This window comes from Ambystoma mexicanum, chromosome 9 (genome assembly GCF_040938575.1).
Source record: "Ambystoma mexicanum isolate Mex_15411 chromosome 9, UKY_AmexF1_1, whole genome shotgun sequence".
NCBI lineage: Eukaryota > Metazoa > Chordata > Amphibia > Caudata > Ambystomatidae > Ambystoma > Ambystoma mexicanum.
This window is the reverse complement of record NC_090931.1, coordinates 1,023,225,243-1,023,247,969: the sequence shown is the minus strand read 5'-3', so window position 1 is coordinate 1,023,247,969 and position 22,727 is coordinate 1,023,225,243. Positions and strand designations below refer to the sequence as shown.

Below are 22,727 nucleotides of genomic sequence, written 5' to 3'. Positions count from 1 at the left end.
TCTTGGCTCGGATGAGCCAGTCGTCCAGGTAGGGGTAGACGTGGATCCCCTCTCGGCGCAGCTGCGCCGCCACCAGTGCGAGGCACTTGGTGAACACCCTGGGTGCCGACCTTAGTCCGAAGGGAAGGGCTCTGAACTGATAGTGACGCCCTTGGACCACGAACCTGAGAAACTTTCGGTGTCCCTTTAGGATGGGAATATGGAAGTAGGCATCCTCCAAATCCAACGACGACAGGAAATCGCCCTCCTCCAGCTGACCCAGGACGTGTTGGAGGGTGACCATCCGGAACTTCTGTGCCTTGATGAATTTGTTCAGTCGTCGAAGGTCCAGGATGGGACGCCATCCTCCCGTCTTCTTCTTCACGAGGAAGTATCTTGAGTAAACTCCGGAGCCCCGAAGCCTCTTTGGGACGAGCTCGATGGCGCCCTTCCTGAGCATCGCCTTTACCTCCAAGAGAAGTTGAGGGACGTGATGTTCTTTCCTGGCCACAGGGGGGACGCGCGGGCACCTTTTTTGAAACTCGAGCGCGTGACCCTGGGCTAGGGCGTCCAGCACCCAACGGTCGGTGGAGACTCCCACACGCTGACGAAGCTCGCCAGCCGGCCTCCCACCGGGGTGCTTCGGTGGGGGCCCGACCCCACGGCCCGTTCAGTCCTGCTTCGACTAGGTTTTGCCGCCTTGACCTCCTTGGCGACGACGGCGGGGACCGTCTGACTTGTCTCGTCCCCTGTAAGCTTCCTGCGACGACGAACGGGCCGCTTGACGGTAGGTGGAAAATCCGCCACCGGAACCTTTGGAGGCACCCTGTTTGCCTCCGCCGCTCCGAAAGGGCAGCCGCCGTTGCTGGAGAACCCCATGAGCCAGGGCCGTCTCCGTGTCTGCTTTGATGGCTTGAAGGGAATCGTCCACTGTTTTCCCAAACAGGTTGTTTCCATCGAACGGCATGTCCAAGACTCTGGTCTGCACGTCTTGACGGAAGTCAGTAGCCTTGAGCCATCCACGCCGCCTAAGGCACACGCCGTTGCCCAACTGGCGAAATCCAGTGTCAGCGATGTCCGTCGCAATCGTAATGGCGTGGTCCTACGCCACCTCTCCTTCCTGCAAGATCTCTAGGGCATCCGCCCTCTTGTCGTCCGGTAGGAAGTCCAGCAGGGGGGCCAGTTTGTACCACAGCTCCCTGTCGCAGCGGGCTACGATAGCCAAGGCGTTGGCCGCCTTAATCGTCGTCGCTGCAGACGAGATGACCCTGCGTCCCATCGTATCCAATTTCTTTCCCTCGCCGTCCGGCGGGGAAGTCGACGTAGAGGCCGCACCCCCCCGCTTTCTTCCTGGCCGCCGTGGAGACGACGAAGTCCGGGGTCGACTGTGCCCGGAGGCACAAGGGGGCCGCGTCCGGGACCCGGTACTTCTTCTCGTACCGATCCCTTCTAGCCGGCGTCGTGGATGGGTTCTTGAGGAGGGCGAGGCCCTCATCCCAAATATCGTCCAGTAGAGGCACGGAGAGGACCGTCTTCCTGTTGGCCTCGCGCCGTTGATAAAGGAAACCTTCCTTCTTCTTCTCTTCCGGGCAGAGCTGGAAGAGCTCGGATGCCCTGGCGATCATGGAGTGAAACGATCCAATCTCCTCGGGCGGGGAAGCCCGGGTGGGAGGTGACGACGGCAGATCCTCGTCATGAACCTCGTCGTGCGTACCCGTCGCGGCCGTGTCAGTCCCCGTATCATCCCACGAGTCGTGGACGGGGAGGAGGTCTGAACAGGGCGCGATGGCTGAAAAGGAGGTGGAGGATGAATCCTTCTTCTCTTAGGGGGAGGTCTCCCAGAAGGGCCTGGCTCCGGGTCCCCCATTGGGAGCGGTTCCTCCGCTGGCGGTAACGGCAGTCTCGTCCTTATCTCCGAGCATAAGGACTGTATAGCCAACAAAATGGCCACCGAGTTGTCTTGCGGCGCTGGTTGAGGGGAGTCCGACGGGCGGTCAGGGGCCCCGTCGGCACCCTCGACGTTATCGTTGTCTCCTACGTCGGGATCCCTCCCGACGGGCTGGTCTTCTTCCACGCCAACGCCGTGGCTTAAGACTTCGATCAGCTCTTCCTCAGAGGTTGAGGCCGAATCCACGACGACCTCCTGCCCCCCCTTTTTCTTCTCCGTCGGAGGTTTCACAGGGGTCCTGTCGATGGGCATAAAAGAGGACTCCCTCCGCGGTGGCAGGGAGACTCTGAGGCCCGAGGTCGCCACCACTGGTGTAGCCTTCACAGGCTGAGCCAGGGCCGCCGCCACTGTCTCGATAGAGACCTTGGCCGGATGGATTAAGGCTTTCACCACCTTAGGTGCGCTCACCGCCTTCTCCTTAGGGGGAGGGACACTGCCTCGCTCTCCCTCCGATGGGGCCTTCGAGCTCGACCGGGGCCTCTCCAGGATCTTCGCCGGGTGCTCGACCTTCCTCTTACCCGAACCAGAGCGTTGGCTCGTGGTTGATTGTGCCGGTCCCGCGGTGCTTGGCCTTGTGTTGGACCCCTGTCGCCGGGGCGTCCTCAAAGGTCTTAGAAGACCGCTCGGATTTCTTCTTCTTCTTCTCGCCTGACGGGCTCTTCCCTTCCAGCCAGTTGGCGAGACGTTGATGGCGGTCCTTCATGGTCCGCTCCGACATATTGCTGCAAAACGCACAGTCCTTCTCCACGTGCGTCTTGTCCTCATGTAGGCAGTAAAGACAAAAGGAGTGTTCGTCCTCCTTAAAGACATTCTGAAGCTGGCATCCAGGGCAGACCCTGAACAGCTTTCCGGGCGTCGAGCTTCCCTTCTCCTGGGCCATGTCCGAGATGGGCCTGAGAAACTTCTGGAGTCCTCCAAAAGCGTGGCTCGACGAAATCTTCACCCTTGAGGGGCGTAGACGAATCCGACACGGGTCCCCGTTGATCGGATGAAGAAACGGTGGAGCTTGAGGCTCTTTTTGACCGAAAAATCGAAGTTTTTGAGAAAAAACGTGAAAAAATAGCACTAACGCTCGAGAGCAATAGCACGAGCATCCCAACACTTGAACGTGCGGTAAAAATCTGAAGATGGCTGCCAGAGGCGGGGCTTAGGTAGAGGGCAGTCATTGGCTGTGGTCAGTATGACGCAGAGATCAGTGATTGGTTACTGCTACGAAAGACATATCAGAATCGAAACTGATACTGGTTTTTTCTTTACCGAGGATTCCCAGCCTGACGACGGGGAATATTCATGAGCATGTGAATCCATGCCAGACCCCATGCTGGAGAACAAGAAATACCAATGTACCACAGTCTCACGACCAAAGAAAGAGAAGCTAAGGAATCCCTGGCAACAAATGATAATATTATCATTAAAAGAGCCGATAAAGGCGTAGCCATCATGATGCTCGACAAGAAAGACTACATAGAGGAATGTTCTAGACAACTAGAGAATGTTGACTATTACAAGAGATTAATGACTGACCCGACTACAGAATTAAAATATCTGATTGAATTAAAAACCACAAACGCATATGAAAGATGCTGGATCAGCAAAAAGGAATAGTCATTTCTGAACAACCCCAAACCTACCATACCAAAATGTTACTGTCTACCAAAAATCCACAAATCATTAGTAAAACCTCCCGGTAGACCCATAGTATCGGACATAAATTCAATTTTAGAACCTCTTTTCTAAATTCTCCGACCATTACCTAAAGGGCTATGTGGTCAATATGAAATCTTATCTGAAAGATACAAAAGAAGTGATAAGAAAATATGACAATCTACCGTACAATCCAGAAAATTCTTATTTGATAGGTCTTGACATAGTCTCACTCTATACAAACATCCGGCAACAAGCTACTCTTGAAACCATCAGTGAAATTCTACTCAATAGATTAGACAATGACCCAGTGCCCAGCTCCCTCATTCTTTGGTGTGTAGAATTGGCCCTTACATGTAACTATTTTGAATTCCAAAGTACCTTCTTCCAGCAAATCGAAGGGACCACCATAGCTCTGAGCTTAGCCAATCTGTGCGTGGAATTCTTCGAAAAATTTTATCTACATGCCTAATCCATTTGAAGGACATATTAAATCCTGGGCGAGATATATCAACGACGTCCTGATGGTGTGGACAGGAACAGCAGACAAAGCTGAAGAGTTTCTTACCTGGTTGAACAACTGCAATCGACATCTGCAGTTCACAATCAACATCCAAAAGTTTTCCATAGATTTTCTAGATCTGACTATCTTTCATGAAGGTGGCTGCTTGCTAGTAAAACCTTTTCACAAAACCACAGAGAAAAACATTTTATTACATTATGAAAGTCATCATGTTAAACACTTAAGAGACAATTTACTGTACGGTCAATTTCTGCGTTTAAAAAGGAACAGCAGTCAAAGACCAGCTTTCGAGGCAGAAGCAAAAAACCTAACAACTAAACTAAGACAAAGAAGCTATCCGAAAAAGCTTGTCAACAAATCTGCTAAGAGAGCATCCAATAACAATCGGGAGGCTCTCTTAGAAGATATGATTAAACAGCCTCTAAATGACTGCCTGATATATGTCAATACTTTCACTAATTTAAGTTTGAAGATCAGCCAAGTAGTCAAAAAACAATGGAAGATTTTTGACAATTGCAACTCAGCAACACCAACACCGATGTTTGCATATAAGAAATCTACCACCATTGGCAACAGAGTAAGCAGTAGTAAACTTAAAGGAAAAACAGTCAAGACTACAAGTCTAACCCAAACATAGGGACTTACTCCTATTGTTGGGCAAAACCAGGTGTCGTTACCGGGTCCTGCGAGGGGAAAAGGGAGCAAACAACGAACCATTCGTAATCGCCCCGTTGTTTGCTCCCTCTCCCATTCCCACTCCCTATGGGGGCTGAAATGGGAATGGGGAAGGTCCGGGCCCGCGTTCCTGTAGGAAGGAATTACCGGGCCCTCCAAACTCGGAATTGCCCGGTAATTCCCCATTCTGGGAACCCGAACGCGATTTCGGTGGCAGCCATGCCGCCAATAGCGGCATGGCTACCGCCAAGGTCGTAATGAGGCCCATTGTCTTCTATTTTGCTGTCACTGGCAAATTATTGTTTTGATTTATTGTCTTTTGTTTTATTGCTTCATTGTCTAATTCCAGACCTGTTCAATAACTGTAAGATTGTTTCCATTTATTTATTTTTATGTTTTTTGTTTAAAATCTTATCCCCCACCTTCTAGCATCATTTTCAAAACTTCTATACACTTTTTGCAACTTTTTCCACTGTTTTTGTGTTTTTCGACATTCGCAAACATCTGACGTCATCGCAGAGTTTCCAGATAGTGTCACCTGACCACGCACATGATGACATGTTTGAGAACGTGTCCTTACTTCAGGAACATGTCCATGCTTCGTGAACAGGTCGGAGGTGCATTATTCAGCTCATCTAAGGACTTTGAAGCTCAAAATGTACCCTTACACAGCTTCTTCACCTTTTCTTACTAATTATCCATCAACAATCTAGCACACAGCACATACTTGGAAGAATATTAGCAAAACTGCTATTTATCCTAAAAATATCAGCTGTTGCCATCCCTCCTTCCCAAGAGTCACCACCACCACCAGCTGAAGCACTTACACAACAAAAGAAGTGCAATACTTCAAAACACAATGAAGACGACGAAGAAGATGAGGTAGAGGAAGTGCCTACCTCAAGCACCGAAAGAGAATCATGGGTGTGGCAGTTCTTTACCACTGTTTGGAATGTACCAAAGGCTAAAGCTAACAAAGTGAAATGCAATGAGTGCAACGTTGTACTCAGTCATGGACTACCTGGGCAGTACTCCTACGTGACCACCACCATGCGCTGCAACACCAAATCTAGTCACCTCAATGGTCTAAGAAAGGCTGTTCTTTTCTTGGGAAGTAGTAGGCTGTCTTCCTCTACCTCATCTTCCTCAACCAATACAGTAACCACAGAGCCTATTTCTGTCAGACACAAAATCCCAAAAGCTACCTTGCAAGCGATAAAAGAGTCTATTGATCCATATCTTTCAAAGACAACAGTACTCTGTGTATACTGCAACACACCACTCTGCAGGGGCAAGCAATTTCGAAGTATGCTTGAAGTTGTAATCAAGAAGCCTGAGAAACACTGCCATCTGCCTTAGATGTAACACACACGCAACATATTCCCCTGTCCACCTGCCCCTCCATATTTGTGGTTGGTCCCTCATTTCCCTCCCCACCTTACTTTCCGACCTCTTCTGCAAAAAAACACTCCAAAAAAGGTTCCTTTAGGACCACCATTCACAGTTAAAAAATAGAACTAAGAAAATTATCTCATAGACTCCATCTATTTTACATTTCTCAGTAAAGTAGTTGGACTCAATTTTCTGTCCCAAATACTTTTCTCTAGCATACAATAAGGACAATAATCAACGGACCTTTACAACTATACGCTGTCTCCACAGTCCGCTTTCCAGGCCATGGATCATTAAAAGACCCGCACGTACACACTATCGCACAAGACAGCCCTTCTATCATCTTTAACTTATATTTGTAACACACCCTCAATGCCTGCTTTCAAACAGTCACAAATCCATCCACCAATCACTTCCAAAAACTGTACATATAACCCTATGAACTTATTAAGCTTCCACACACCAACTGCCACTTAACAATCTTGAACAAATCTTTTGCGTCTGTATTTCTCTTACTTAGACAAAAACACAGTATACAGTGCTCCTATAAATGCACATATGCATTGTGCAGTTACAGAAGTGCATACATAGAAGGGCCAGTATGGATGGGCAAGTGCTCATGAGAACCCAGGAGGGAAATGCCAAGCGATGCCAAGGTGGGACGCCACTGGCTAACTACTGGAGCAGAGGAGCCCCAAGGGTGGAATGCATCTTCACCATAACGTCCCTTTAACAAGATTTCATTCTGTCAATTTAATAAGTTTTATAAGTGAAAATATTTCATGAGGTTACATCACTGTGTACAAGTTATTAATAATTCCTCTTTCCATATGTATAAACCTCCTTTAAGAAACATATTTTTTGCAACATACTTATGCCTGTCGTTATCTGCAGCACGTTCTGTGGATGCAAATCATTGTTCAATTGCCTACCCCATAAGGCTTGACCATGACCCCAGCCCCACCAAACCACCCCTATTATTCACTGCCCTCCCCCTGCATCCCAGCTCAGTGTCCACCATATCCTAATAATGTAACTTATGACCAGTGCTCATAGCTTGCAGCCATAGCCAGTCTCCAAATCCATGGGGCCTGGGCTTCGCCATGCCGCATTCCCCAATAAGCAAACCAGAGTACACATTTGCATTTGCCAAGGGCCAGGCCCACTTCTCAGACACCAAATGTATATCACTAGCTTTTGTACTTAAATTCTTGCACTTGGAAAAATAAAACACAAGACATATTTCCAAAAAATGCTTTCAGGTCCTTGCTGATTCTGGTTGTGGAAGGTTGTTGCAATGAAGTCCAACACTTCAGGCTGTAACTCCAAGCAGAATATTTTTCCCTTTCAAACCTACCGCTTTGGCCATGCCGCATGCTCCAATAAGCAAATTACAGTACATATTTCTTCTTGCTGACAGCAAGGACTATTGCCCGGACACCAAAGTTATAGCACTGTGTTGTGTACTTACATTTTCACACTTGCAAAAATAAAAAAACACAGGACAATATTTTTTTTTTAATTTAATGCTTTTAGTTTATATTCAATCAAGAACAAACTTTTGCATATAAAATCACAAAATTAAAATAGCGTTTCCTAATTAAAAAATGATTAAAATCACTTTACCTACTATATTTTAAATAAAACAATTCTTCAATTCAATAATTGCGAACAAAGACAAACCTCTATCTATATCTATAGATATGATAACACGTTTCTACTTGTAATGTCTAGTTTTGCCATATAGAAAAATCTTTTATTACTAAAGTTATCAGTTCATATCTGCTCTGTCGCCTTTAGCCATATGTGATAGGCAGCAGCATTATGTACTATAGATTCTGCCCCTATCACAGTCCGACCAAAGTTGATCCCTGCTTATATTCTCCATATGTGTGACACGCCCTCTGTATCCTTTAATGTAAAGGGGTTTCAATACTATACAAGCAGTCAATAAGTGTCTGATTGTTTCCACTTCTGTGTCACAGTGACTAAACATTATGGCCCTCATTAGGACCTTGGCGGAGGACCATGGCGCTATTAGCACCATGGTCCATGGCGCTAAGCTGCCAACTCCGCCATGGGGGTTGGCGGACTTACCGCCCCATTCCGACCTTGGCGGGGCGGTAAGTCCCCAATCCCCATTTACCCTTCCCCATTCCCATTTTTGCCCCATAGGGCATAATGGGAGTGGGGAAGGCGTTAATTACGCCTCCGTAAATTACGGTGGCGTAATTAACAACAAGGTCCCTTAGCGCCATGGATTTTAACGCCTGCTAAAAGCAGGCGTTAAAATCACCATGGCGCTAAGGGAACTCGTACTCAGGCGGTAAGGGGCGCCATGGTTTACGCCGGCGTAAACCCCTTACCGCCTGGGTCCTAATGAGGCCCTATGTCTTCAACTTCGTGGTTAGCCCTGTTCCACTTGTTCATTTATTCTTTGGTCCCCAATATATTAAGTCTTAATTGAAATGTAAATCTCCTCAGCGATGGGTTAGACCATTTTGTTAAGTAGGTTCTAGGTTCACTCCTGTTAAATCCGTGATGAGAGTACTCTCCATATCTATTCAATTTACACAGGTTGTCAATGTCTTTTATCTTATCCGCCTCCCTGGATTTCTTTTTAATAACTGACACATATTCCGGTCGTTCGCATATTGTGTCTATGTTTAGTCCCAAAGAACACAAGTAGACTTCCGTGAAAAGGCGCAGCTCTTTCCTGAAATAATTGGAACATTCACCGTTTGTTGTTTTTCCCATTAGCTGGAGAAGGAGGTTTGTGCCTGCTATCCCTTTGCTGATTTTTAAATGCAAGAGTGTTTTTCTAATGGACCAGCTTGAAAGTAAGGACTCAATTAGGTACTCCAAACTCAACGCCTCCACTGGCACTCCCTTAGGCATATTCCTTATAGACCTTATAGACCACAGAATTGTGCCTTCCAGTTTCGATTGCCACCCAACATCCTCTTTTGGCAATGTCTCAAGTGCATATAATATTGCTAGATTTGCAAATTTGTAGATATTCTTCTATGTTTCCACCACCTCTATGCTCCACATATGTTTTATATAGCCAACCACCTTTTCCATATCTTGGTTACGATGTATTCCTAATATTGCAATACCGATGGTGTTGCCCATATGGGGAAAGCCAAATATAGCGCATCCGTTGCCCTTTCCAATTTCGTGCCGTCCAGATACCATGATATTTGTTTTGTCTTTCTATATTTCTTACAGGACATATTTTCAAAACCATGCTTTGAATTTCTTGCTGATACTCCTCGTGCATATTTGCTGCAAACCCATCCTGCACTTCAATCTGTACCTACAAGCAACATTTTTGTTCCCATTCAATCCTATCCCGATTTTGACAAATGTTACCACATAGTCGGTCCCTGGTGGCCATGCCCACTTTAACCCCATATCCAGTCCCTCGTCGTCATGGCCACTAGACAGATTGTCCGGGTCATGGTCTTTGTCGATGACCCGGACAACCTGGCCACTGCCCATGGCCACAGGCTATACCTGAGTGACCAAAGGTAAATCACTATTTTTTGCAGCTACATTATAGCTCTTTTCAAAAAATAAAACACAGACACATTTGTGAAACCATGCTTTTGGATCCTTTGCACAGGATTTCTGCAAATTAATCATTTAAAAAAAAAAACTATTTCAAAATATACTTTAAAAAAGTCATATAACATTCAGACTTTGCACAAGCATTGAAGGTGGGGTCTATATTCTTTCTGCTAACTTTTCTACAGATCCGTCAATTGGCAACAAAGCTATAAGCCATTTAAAAATGTTGAGACCCCCCTCTAATTTTGTCCCCTCATCTCAAAATCCCAACAAACGTTGCAAAAACATTGAAATCTGGGTCTAAAATCTTGTTGCAAACTTTTGTGCAGATTCGCCAAACAGCACCAAATCTATAAGCCTTTCAAATATTGTGGGACCCCCCCTCTAGTTTTGCTCCCTCTTGGTGAAACAGCATCAAATATTTCCAGAACCATTTAGGGTCAGATCCAACATGACATTGCAAGATTTCATGCAGTTACATTGAGTCGTGCCAAAGTTATAAGCCATCCAAAAACTGCTTACTTTTCACACTATCAAAAAATGAAACACAGGAGATGTTTGCAAAACCATGCTTTGAAGTTCTTTCTGATCCTCCTTGTGCATATTTGCTGCAATCCCATCCAGCATTTCAATCTGTACCCACAAGCAGAATTATTTTTCACATTCAAATCTATCCCGATTTCGAAAAGCTTTACCACAAAGCCAGTCACAGGTGGCAATGCCCACTTTAAACCCATACCCAGTCCCTCGTGGTCATGGTCACTGCCCATGGCCATAGGCTATACCACAGTGACCAAAGGTATATCACTATTTTTTGTACCTACGTTATAACACTTTTCAAAAAATAAAACACAGACACATTTGCGAAACCATACTTTTGGATCCTTGGCACAAGACTGCTGCAAATTCATCCATTTTTTAAAAAAAAACTGTTTAAACAAATATACGTACGAAAAAGAGTCATATGACTTAGCCATATCTTGACAAAATCCATTTAGACTTTGCATGAACATTCAAACGTATAAGCCATCCAAAAACGGCTTTTGACCAACCCTGCAATGCAGAAATATGTATGGGTATCCCAGACATCTGAACGTTTTGCGAAGGTTACAGGGCTCCCCCGAACATGCAGATGGTTTGAGTACGTCAGAGATGAACAACAACCGTTTTTTGGCTTTTAATGGCCATATCCCAACCCATCCTCATCACTTTTCAGCTCCCCAGAAATTGTTTCATTAGTTTGACAAGTGCAATGTTGTGTTTTTTAATATATTTTTACTGCGCTGTCCACAGACAACAGTGGCTTTCCGCGGAACGAAGATGGCGACTGTTTATAAAAATATGACGCACCTCATGCTTTTCACCATCCAATCAGCGAGCACGTCCAATGTCTGCAGACATCACAGTGTTCCCTGGACCAATCAGAGGCCTTTCCGTGGACCGAATAGGGAAGTGGGTCCACGGACCGAACCCAGATATCACTAATTTGATTGAACCTACTTTCTTTCCATTAGAAAAATAACTACTGGATGGATTTACACGAAATTTACAAAAGCACGCTTTCGGGACCAAGCCGCTGCTCCCACCATGAGTTTTGTGAGAATCTGTCCAGCGGTTTGGGCTGCAGACGCAAAAAATATTTCCCATTGCATCTATGGGGAAAACCACACATTTTGGGCCCCTATAACTTTGTCCCCTGGACAAAACCTCACCAAACACAGCAGAATCAATTCATGGCGGCCATATACCTTTGTTGCAAAGTCTGGTGAGGATTCGTCTAGGGGGGCAAAGTTATAAGCCACCCAAAAAGTGTTCTTGCTATGGGTTGAGCAACTTAACCATAACTACAGGGCCCCTACCTCAGGGCCTGTAATTTATACAATTTCTTGAATTATGTCTGTACATTGGCAACTGGACATGGACACAACATTTATTTACTCCAAAGCCTGACTTTCCCTCTCCTGTTCTCCTACATATTTCTCTGAGTGGTCTGATTTTTACTCACTGTCAGAGGCAGACATTCTTTGTGAAATCTTCATCACATACAGCAAGTTTAGATTTAACTGCAGCCTTTGATTGAGTCAAAAGAAACAAGCTCTTGCACAAATAAGCAGCATGCGGTATTCCCTATGGACTATTAAATATGATAATGTTATATAGGAACCCTATTTGCAAGTCAGATTAAACAACAATGTAGACGTGTCAGTGAGAAATCAAACATATCTATGCCTCAGGCAGGGGTGAATTTTATCACCACATATCTTTATTATTCACATCTCTGGCTTTGATAATGCTTTCAATCAGAACAATTTGTTTTATTGATAAAACATTATAAACTTCACATGTCCTTAGATATATAATAGCTTCAGTTTTAAATTGAGTAACCTAAGGCTAGAATTGGTGCACACACTTTGCTATTTAGGCTTCCATATTTTTCAACAAAAAAAAAGAAAGGAAATGTTCCTCATTCATTGCACAAATGCAAAGAATTTTAACAAGATTTGGGAAGTTCTGCTTAATTCTCCCAATTAATTTCTATAAAAATAAGTGAAGTCCTGGTGTTATCTACAGTCTTGACCCTGAAATAATAAGTAATTATAAATGACTCAGTGTGTTGGAAGGAGGACTGTGGACGCATGTGTTAAAATTACCTAACACCATTCCTTTAACAATGATTTGTTGAGCTGGGCATAGTCTCATGGGAAGCACTGATTATTTATTAGAAGATTTAAAGAGCGCACAAGCACCCGAGTGCAATTTGGTGCTAGCAGACAGCAAAGGCAGAGGGGCAAGGGGCTCAGAAGAAATGGGTCTTCAGATTATGCTTAAAAAGAATATAGTCATCCATGGCACAAAGAGTACGAGGCAGAGAGTTCCAGAGTTGACAAGCCACCACAGAGAAGGAGTGCCTGCCTCAACGCATGTATCTAAATTGAAGCACTAGCACAAGCCTGGCTTCCCTCAAGTGCAGGGACCGGGGGGGGGGCATACCAATGAAATTTATTCTGCAAATATTTGGCACCTGTATGATGAAGAGCCTGAAATAAAATGCACAACGCTTTGAAATTAGCTCTTTTAGCAAAAGGAAGCCAACTCAGCTGGTGCAGAATCAGGGAGGTCTGCGTCATATGGGGAGATGAGGTGGCAAGCTTTTCTGTCGCATTCTGCAGAACTTGAAGATGGTTAATCTGGCAGAGCAGCTGGCCAAGATACAGGGATTTGCAACAGTCTAGAGAAGAAAGAGCGAGCAAGACGACCACCAGGACATGAAATTGCAAAGGCACAAAAGGCAAACCTTTGCAGACAATTTTCAACTGGAGATGGCCCTTCTGGATGAGATCTTGACTCCCAAAACTCTAACCACAGGGAGAGCAGGAGGAAAAGGACCAAGAGAAGAGGGCCAGAATGAAGGCATCCAAAAAGAGGTATCCCCAGTAATCCAGACCTCTGTTTTGTCGCCGTTAAATTTCAAGCAATTAAGGCTGATCCATTCCCCCACCGATTGGAGATAGGACCTAAGCCTAAATGCAGTGTCAATAGAGGAAAGATCTGGACAAAAAAATTATTTGAGTATCGACTGCATAAGAGTAGCAGAAGAACCTGAAAGAGGAGATGAGTTTAGTCAGGGGTTGTCAATTATTATTATTATTATTATATAGACATTAAATAGCACAGGGGAAATAGCCAGGCCTTGAGGGACAGCATAGGAAAGAGTGACAGGGGAAGAACAGAGCGAGGTAAAAAGAGAGATTGAAAGTGGTCTTGGAGAAAAGATTGTACAACACCTGAAATAACGGCCCTGGCGAGGTGATAAAGAAGAATCGTGTGGTCCACCGTGTCGGAGGTGGCAGAGAGGTCCAACAAAATAAGGGCTCACACACCGCCCTGATCAGATATTGACATAAGGTCATCGAGCACAGAGTCCAACACACTCTCATTGGCTTGCCCCAGACAGAAGCCAGACTGGGAGGGATCAAAGAAGTAAAATTGTACAAGTAAAGGGGTGAGGAGGGGACCTACAAGAGGGTCAAAAAAGTTTCATCAAGAAAGCAAGAAAGGTAAGAGGGAAATATACTGAAAAATAAAGGGAAGAAGCTGCAAATCTATTCCAAAATTATACTAGCTGTTCCCAGTTTCCTGATATATGATTTATTTAGGATATATAGAGAGGGAAAATTCTCTACACTGAACAACTTTAGGAACGTATGTGAACGATGCTTAACAAAAATACAGTATGATTTTTGGAAGGAAATGATGAATCTGGACATATAAGTGTCTTTTTATTATGACAGAACAAATGATTTTGTAATTATGAAGAGATGGATTGTTTTGCTAAAATATTTGTTCATGGTTTATTTTAAACCATATTGCAAAATAAATACTGTGAGTCTCCGATTTGAGGAAAAACTACCTCCAGAAACAAAGAGATTGATGGCCCCTGGACCCCAATAGAGTGACTAATTTTGTTCCCACATTTTGTCCCCAAATGCAAGCTCTTAGGCTGGCCAGATAGTTAATGGGTACACACATTTGAAAGTTAGGAAAGTGGTTTGAAAAATCTAATGAGCACCAAGCACAGTGCGCATTATGCAATTATAGTTTCAAGCACTCAACCCTTGTATCACATACATATTTGCCAAATATAAAGATCTATGTTCATTGTTAAGTTCCCAAAATGGCCTTTGATGTTATGCAAAGCATCCACAAAACATCCCTGGTGCTATTAGTCCCCTTCCCATTTATCTTATGGGTAATTCGAGTAGAATAGGAAATAATGTATATTGTTTCTCTAGGTTTTGATAATGTGCTTTGCTCAATACATCATGTGTTATAATGTTATTATGACTACAATATATACGGGAAGTGATCATTAGAAATCAACAAAATAGTTTAAAAGTGTTTGTTTTCAATGTTCATGCAATTCAATATGTTTCTTTATGTAATACTTTATTTTGCTGAGAATGGAAATAATTCTATTTTTAAGGTATGCTTCCAGCTTGGGAAGGTTTGTGTTCAGATGAAAACAAAATATATTTTCTTCTGTGTGCACCAAGAGATGCTTACTTTTGTATGCTGTAAACAAAAAAGTGATAGGTTAAAGGTTTTGAATTCATCTTAACAACTGGCATTGCTCTGGGCAACCTTCCACAACACCATTTTTGACTCATCTGAGGCATTACAAACGGGGACCAGTCAAGCGCAAATCAGTATTTCAACTGCCACAACTGCAGGCTAGCGCAAACTGTCAGGCAACGACCCCTCTACATGTAAACACAAGCAACCCCAGACATGTGTTTCCATGCTAGCCACTGACCGGTTATACCACACTGACAAGAGAGTGTGAACCAGATGATGTTATTACTGCCCACAGAGAGTGAGAGAAAGAGGCACAGAATAAGACATAGAGAGAAAGAAATATAGAGATGGGGGGAGGAGGGGCGAATGAGAGGCAGGATGAAAGTTAAGAAAGTAGAGTCATTATTCAGATGCAGCATTCTCCATAAATCTTGGTGGCCTAAGTCTCTGGTCACTTCCTGTCCTTCCCACCTGCTTGTGTGATTGACACACACTGATCCAACATCCTGTCCTGAACCAAATTGAAATCATTGACTAACAAAACGATTGTGCATTTGATCTCCATCACGTTCCCTTATAATTTATTGAAGATATCATCTTGTCTAGCGCATATGTTGACAACTAAGCAACACCCCTTCCACGTGCACATGCACAGTCAGAATCCTGCCTTAATCATTCATGAAGGCATTTAGAACCTCATTTCTCTTTTATTATCTAGAATCACCACACTGATTGCCTTTTAGCTGAAGCTGCTTAGAAGTGATTTGAGCACCAATCCTTGTTCTCAGTTTATTTACCTCTTTGTCATTCTTGTGTGTCTTTTGTAAGAAGCAAGCATATTTTCTTTCTTTCAGCAATGGTCGTGATTATTGACTCTTAACATCCCAAGAGACACAATTATGTTGAAAGTATTTTACAGCAAGAAACAATAAACGCAATGTATTTAAAATACACTCTCACTATCGATGTACACAAAAACATTGACCCTCATAGACTAATTAGACACTGCACAATCTACAGTAGGGTTTTGTACATAAGTTAAACATTTTCGAAAGCTTTACTGAGTGCTCTCTGTTGATTTAATATTGTGTAGTCCACCCCGTAATTATTAGAATATTGTAACGCTATTATTTATAACAATCTTGTGAAAAAACGTATCACATATCTCTGCCTGAAGTGCAGTTGCCCCAGGTCATCGAGAGCACTTTGTATCAATTTCACATTGTGCTATGATGAAATTGGTGATATTTATTTGTCTCAAAACATGACTTTAACCAGTTGGCTGCTCAGAAAAATTGCCATAGGTTTTATCATAATATATTACAGTACACATGTGTTGCATTTAAATAAACTTGCAGCATAAACAAATTCCACACTAAACCTTCTTGACATTTCTATACAATTGCATGTCAAATTATTAAACATTAATTTCACTAGAGCATTTATCAATTTAGTAAGTTAACTTACTATTTTGCTAACATTCAGTTACAATAATCTGAATACCTTGTTATTTGTTCTTATTGCAATGTGTGGTTTGCTGATCATAGGATCACCAAGTAGTTCAAGCAGTGGAGCAGATTCACACGTAAAGAAAAAGTGAAATCTCTGAATGCTGCTACAGTTTTAGGAATGAATCTTCCCTGCCTGGTCATCGTGTTTAAGATCTGACATTTTTTTGGAACATTTCCTATTGTTCCATCCAGGGAAAGGAAATAAGTTATAGGGGCTGGTGTTATCCCACAAATATTGACCGTTCTTATTCCCAGAATGTGTGCCAACATGCAGTGCAAAGAATGCTCAACAGTTTGACACCAAACTTGGACATGCAGTTGACAGTTTAAGTCAATGTGCCTGGGAAAGGCACAGGCCATGGTCAGCAGACAATGCAGGTGACTTTACTGTGTGCAAAACACAGCTGAAAAATGTCCTCTGGGTACAGTGGCTGCAAGGAGATGCTACCACCACAAACTAAATTGCCCATGATACTTAAATAATGGATTTTATTTGTACCCAATTTAATGGTAGACACAAGCAGTTTGAATGTTGAAAGGCTATGTTTGTGCAACAAATCCTCAAGTTTTAACTTTTTAGTTATACAAATATTTTTGTGGTAGGCTACCCTGCCCTTTCGGCTGTGGTGTATATGGCTTGCAAATATTAGAAATATTAATTACAATTCCATTATAGATTTATAATTGAAAGGATAGGTACTTTCATAAACACACACACTGTTTTGGTTTGACTAGTTTACTTGTTGAAACTTTGCTCTGCTGTTCTCTAGTCAGGCTTCACTTTGAGTTAGTCTACATGACTTTTTATTTCCAGAGAACAAAGAAATTAGTGCATTGACACAAGAAGCCTGCAATGCTAAATGAATATTAATTATAGCACATTATAAATAAAGTGATAATAAAGTATATTTTGGGATTTTGATTTATAGAAAATTAAGCTTCCGAGCTCCTCAGAATGTAGTACAATTGATGTTGGTGTGCCTGGAGGAGATGGGGAAGGAGATCTAATTGATCTTGAATTTGAAGAATTGCTTGATCCAGAAGACTGCTTTACTGAAGGTAAGGGGTGGCATAGAAGTGTTTTCCAGTTACAGACCTTTGAAAATATAGGGTTTTATTTAAATGGCTACTGTCAAAATATCAAAATGGAACAAAATTATATGACATTCTATTTTGAATCACTTCCCCAATTGCTTTGGTTATAATCAGAGAGCAGTGTGCATTTCACATGGAAAATGCTATGGAATTCTATTTTAAATGAGTTCCCAATTACTTTCTTTACAGTTTAGTATCTTAGCTGGTAAAGTATTTCTCTAAACAACGTTCTATTGCTCTCAGAGGTTTGGATACCCACTTCTGGGATGGTTATCTAAATACATAGAACCCTCATGGCATCTCACAGCTGCAGGCACTTCAGCCAGTCAGCAATGCCTCCCAGTCTCTGCTTACAAATCCTTCTCTGAGCAAGTTCTGCTTCAGGTATTCTCTGCACAAGGTCATCATAGAGAATCCACCCTTCATCTCTAAGATATTATCCACCCTTAAGCACATATCCATTTGGGCATTGTCTCCCTGTATAGAGACAATCCAGAATCCCAGAGTTCTCCCTCCTTTTTATGTGTGTTTGGGCTTATATAGAAGTTACATTTTCCAACACCGCTTCATCTGGCAGAATAGATTTTCATTGATAGATTGTTCTCATTGATTCCCTTAAGAAGCTGACATTCCCAGCAAAATTACCCCCTTATTGGATAGGTCCAACATATTTAGCCATGTGACAAGGAGATGTTCTGTTAAGATGTTGACCAGATACATGTTCCCTCATAACGTTTGTTCTGAAATTCTCCCATCTCTGAGATGTACATTTTTGGAAATGCAAACTAAGGTTGCCTCTTTAGATACATTATACACTTGAATAGGATGAATGATGACAAAGTTATTAGATTATACAACGTTATTAATAATTGATATATATTAATGTATAATGTTTAGACTTGTACTGTGTGATATGCTCCAAATCTGTCTTTGCTTTTTCAAAAAACGTAATGTTATGTTGTGGGCAAAAGGGTATTTAACATTATTTTGCAATTTTAAAATGGTCATGCAGTTTCATTTCTATTTATTTTGTACATGGAGACATGGGGGTCCCATTTCAGCTAATCATTAGCTTACAGTGGGGGGTTTCAAACTGTTTACAGAGACATGATTACTTAAGACTGACTCTTAATGATGTTTATCCTCTTTTAGGTGTAGAAACAATAGAGGGCAGAGGGGCAGTCTGTAATGTAGTTACTTAACAAGTGCATGCCTTATCAGCTTTACAATAGAATTCTACTTTGTCCACACAATGCATGCAAAGTTTAGTTATACCCTTTCTTATCAAGACACTTTCTCTGAGTTCCTACATTATGGAGTGATACAGTGTATTTCATAACACAGGTTCTGAGTCATTGATGCACTATGGCTGTGTGATGAAACACTGTTTAAATACATGTTCTGAATGAGATGCAGATTACTAAAATGCAAAGCAATGCACATATACAATTTAGTAAATGTTAAAATACAGGATTCGCTTTTGGTACAAATATGCAGTTTCCATTCTTGTGTTGTAACAGGGCTCTGCTATTGCAGATAGCAATATCCAACATCTGTCTCTCTTTTAACTTTGGGAGGTTTTTTATTTACATGACAGAAATAACAAGTCAATCACATCATGCTTAATTCAATAAACTGAGTGCTGTTTATATTAAACATTCCCTACAAGCATAATTCTTGTCCTACACCTGGATTCAAGGGAGGCACCTGAGGAGCTATGTGGGTCCTGTTGGAGTTGCCTACAGACTCTTAAACAGAAGCTCAAACTCTTTCAAGTCTCAAGTTGATCTGCAAGCTGCCTGCAGATCTCGAGAAATGACTGCCTGCAAGTGTTTCCCAGAAATGAAGGTAGACCCCATTGTAGACCCCCCCTAAGGAAAAGGTGACCACACTGATGTGGAAGCAAAATCTGGGAAACCACGTACCATGTCCCCTACCTCCTGAAAACATCCTGCATTCATCTAAATGATTTAAAGACAGCAGACAGATCTGAAAATGTTGATCAAGCTTAAATAATGACTCTGTCCACAGGCTTATTCCAGCGTATACTATTTTACTCTATTAACAAGACACACACACACACATAACTGTGCTTTTTTTCTTCATTTACTAAAAATCTTGCTGAATTTTATTCTGTATACCTGCCTTTATGAGTAGCTTTATAATGTATCCTTAATATGCCACCCTGTACAGATAACAGAAAAATCAATGTGAAATGTCCTAAAGTCATAGATGCCCAATCATCAACTGCCCCACAATTTTTATGCTGGGCCTTCCTGATGAAATATTAGCCTTTTCTAGTGCACACAACCCCTTAATATTAATATCATGGTATTCATATTACTTAATGCCAGATTTCTCCTACTTGTAAGCACTGTAATAATGAATATTTGTATTACGCAATGTAATGGTGCTCAGTATTATGACCTGAACGTATGGAGGGCTGAGTCACCCTGCCAAGAATTGAATTTGTGAAGTGATGTAGAAGGCTGGTCCCGCGACTGAGACATGCTTTTAATGTATGCGCTATCTAGTTTATGAAAATATTATTTGTTATACTAAGTTGATTTCAAAGATTCATATCTGAAATTGATTTCTCTCTATACACACTGTAATGCAGTCTTCATTCCAGTTATCAACTGAGGTGATCTGTGAGTTAGATTTCAAGTAATTCTGCCAGCATAACACAATTATATTTTTGTATGCAATGTGATCTGTTGAAGCATGGACATGTTCACAGAGTACACTGGATATGGGCATGTCTGGAAGTTGGACAAGAAAAACTTTTTAAGAACACATCTAAATGGTAAAATTCATACTATTCAATAGTCCAAGCATTCATCCACATGCATCCACCAAACAATCCACTCATACCAAGCACCAATGGGTATACAATATAAAATCTATAAAAGAATTTCATGACATATGATTCATCAGAAAAGTTTATAGAAAGAATGTTGGATCAATATGTAGGGCCACAATAGATAGTAACCATGGCCAAACAGTTGAGATGGGTCTCAGAAGTCTCCAACCACCACCTCATCCCAAGTTTCACTCAACCGGTTTCGACGTATGTACTTTATTATAGTGACGTCTTCATCAGGAGTAAAAAGTTTACATTCTACAGAAAAGAAAGAAAAGGGAAGCACAAATTAATGAATTTCCTTTGCTTTGATGACGACATGAGAAGATATATAGACACCAATTCAAAAAACATATATAACATCATTAAAAACGATCAGTTATTTGAAGAAAACAATAACCTGCTATCAACCCGAGTGCAATTCTCCGGGTTGAACCTGAGGTATCAGACAGAAAAAGTGCTACCATCATGAGTTAATGTCTTAAAGTCATCGTGGACTACATACACAGACATTATTTTTAATATTGTACAATGTGTGCAAATTAGCGTTTCAACCCATAGCATTAACAATATAAATAGCATAAAGACACCCGTTCGCCATAGAGGTACTACTTGAACTGAGGCTTTATTTACAGTGTTATGAGAACACCAGTTCATGTGGGGCTTTACCTTAAATATGGTGACTACAGTATGTCAGACAGCTGATGCCATTTTAGGGAAGTCGATGCTGTACTTGGCCCATGATGGGAATGCCTCAACATGTGCCCATATACCTAAAATATGGTGACTCTTTTGGGTTTATAATGGCATTATTGGGCCATTTGAAGCTACACTTGCATATGATGGCAGAACCTGTATACCTTGTATACAGTGATCTATATATTTTGGGTGAATCCTTCAGGAATTGAGACATCATTCGCATCACCAAATACTAAAATAATTAAAGAATAAATTACTAATTATTTTCAGATGGTATATTTTAAATTTGATTCACCAAATTAAAATAAGATCTAACATTCAATCTGGTTTCAAACCACAAGCATGCATATATATCTCAGTTTTCTCCAAATGGTCAGTTAATAATCAACCATCCTTCAAGTGTGTACTAACCGGACCATAAGAAATATAAACAATAATCACTTAAGACCACTCTTCTAATGACATGAATGACTTATAACACCTTGTCTCTAAATCTAACACCTTGTGTATTGTTTATTTTTATTTGTAAAGCACACTCACGCCCGCAGGCATCTGTCATACAGATGGTCTCCAATTTCATAATGATCCACTATAAAAAAAAGCATAGTCTTACAAAACAATATATTAGTTTCCACAGTCACAAAAACTACAGCATCTCATCCCTGTAAAGTCAAATTACCAAATCATCTTGAGTGAAATCTCCTAAAGGGTAAAAAACATATCTTCCAAAATCCACAAACTGGCAGATGGAATATCCTAATGAGTAAACAAAACAACTTTCAGAAGTCCCCAAGATGTCAAAACAAATCCAACTCACACATCATCTGGAACATGCATTGCATCAAAACTCGCATGAATCCTTATGACGTGTTTCTCAATGATCAGATATCTGGTCAAAGAATCAAATGACCTCCTTCCAATGCAACATATAGAGGTTTTGGTTTCCCGTACTGCAGGAAACATACTGTCTTGTGTGTTATTTCAGGTATCTTCACTGCAGTGCCTGGAGGCGCCATATTTAAATCCCTTGTGTGGATCCAGACCAACTATCGAAGTTCAACATTTATTAAGATAGTTCACAAAATGTCAATAATATAACTTTCGCACCCCAGGGCGGACATGGCGTTTCATCATGAGGGTTTCAACTCGGCTGTAGGCCGCTACATCATTAATTCTGATGGAAGATGTGCGAGCGCGAGCACATCTCCCGTCAGAATGGAAAAAATGGACACTGCCATGAACATAGAAAAGGGACTAGGTCCCTTTTCGGATGAAGGAAGCAATTGAAAACATGTTAAAAAAAAAGGCTGTGGCCACCCAAAAAGGGACATAGTCCCTTTGCAATTTTTATGGCGGGCATATAAAAATAATTATGTGTTCACCACAGTGGCTGATGAATGCAGAGTCGTACCCAGGAAAGGCAGATTCTGATTGGTCAATCCGCCTTTCCCGGGTGTGAATAGTGAATTGAAGTGAGTACTCTAGCATACAATCAGATTGTCAATAATCCACCTAAGTTCAACATCCTATGAATTAATTATTGTTAAAGGTAAAGATAGATAGAAGTGCATAACTAATGCATCTAAAGTCATCAGTAAGTTTCGGACTAGCCAATTCTCAACAGTAAGGTTTGCACTAAGTGTCCGAATGATCAAAAGTTAAAATTGCAGTTAATTTCTGTGACTTCCATATAACTTCCATATTTGAACAAACAATGAGCTAAGTTCAACAAAAACACCATGACTACTT

The 22,727-nt window shown here is 41.9% G+C and overlaps 1 protein-coding gene across 2 annotated transcripts in view; it reads left to right on the top strand.

Annotated features, from left to right (window-relative positions):
* The window catches only part of LOC138488902 (sodium channel protein type 2 subunit alpha-like), a 1,546,115-nt gene that overhangs the window by 1,303,969 nt on the left and 219,419 nt on the right, over nucleotides 1-22,727 (top strand). For both annotated transcript variants that reach the window (XM_069616296.1, XM_069616295.1), the window contains exon 18: nucleotides 17,251-17,380. In XM_069616296.1, coding sequence (XP_069472397.1) covers nucleotides 17,251-17,380 — 130 coding nt within the window. The remainder of the gene's footprint in view (nucleotides 1-17,250; nucleotides 17,381-22,727) is intronic.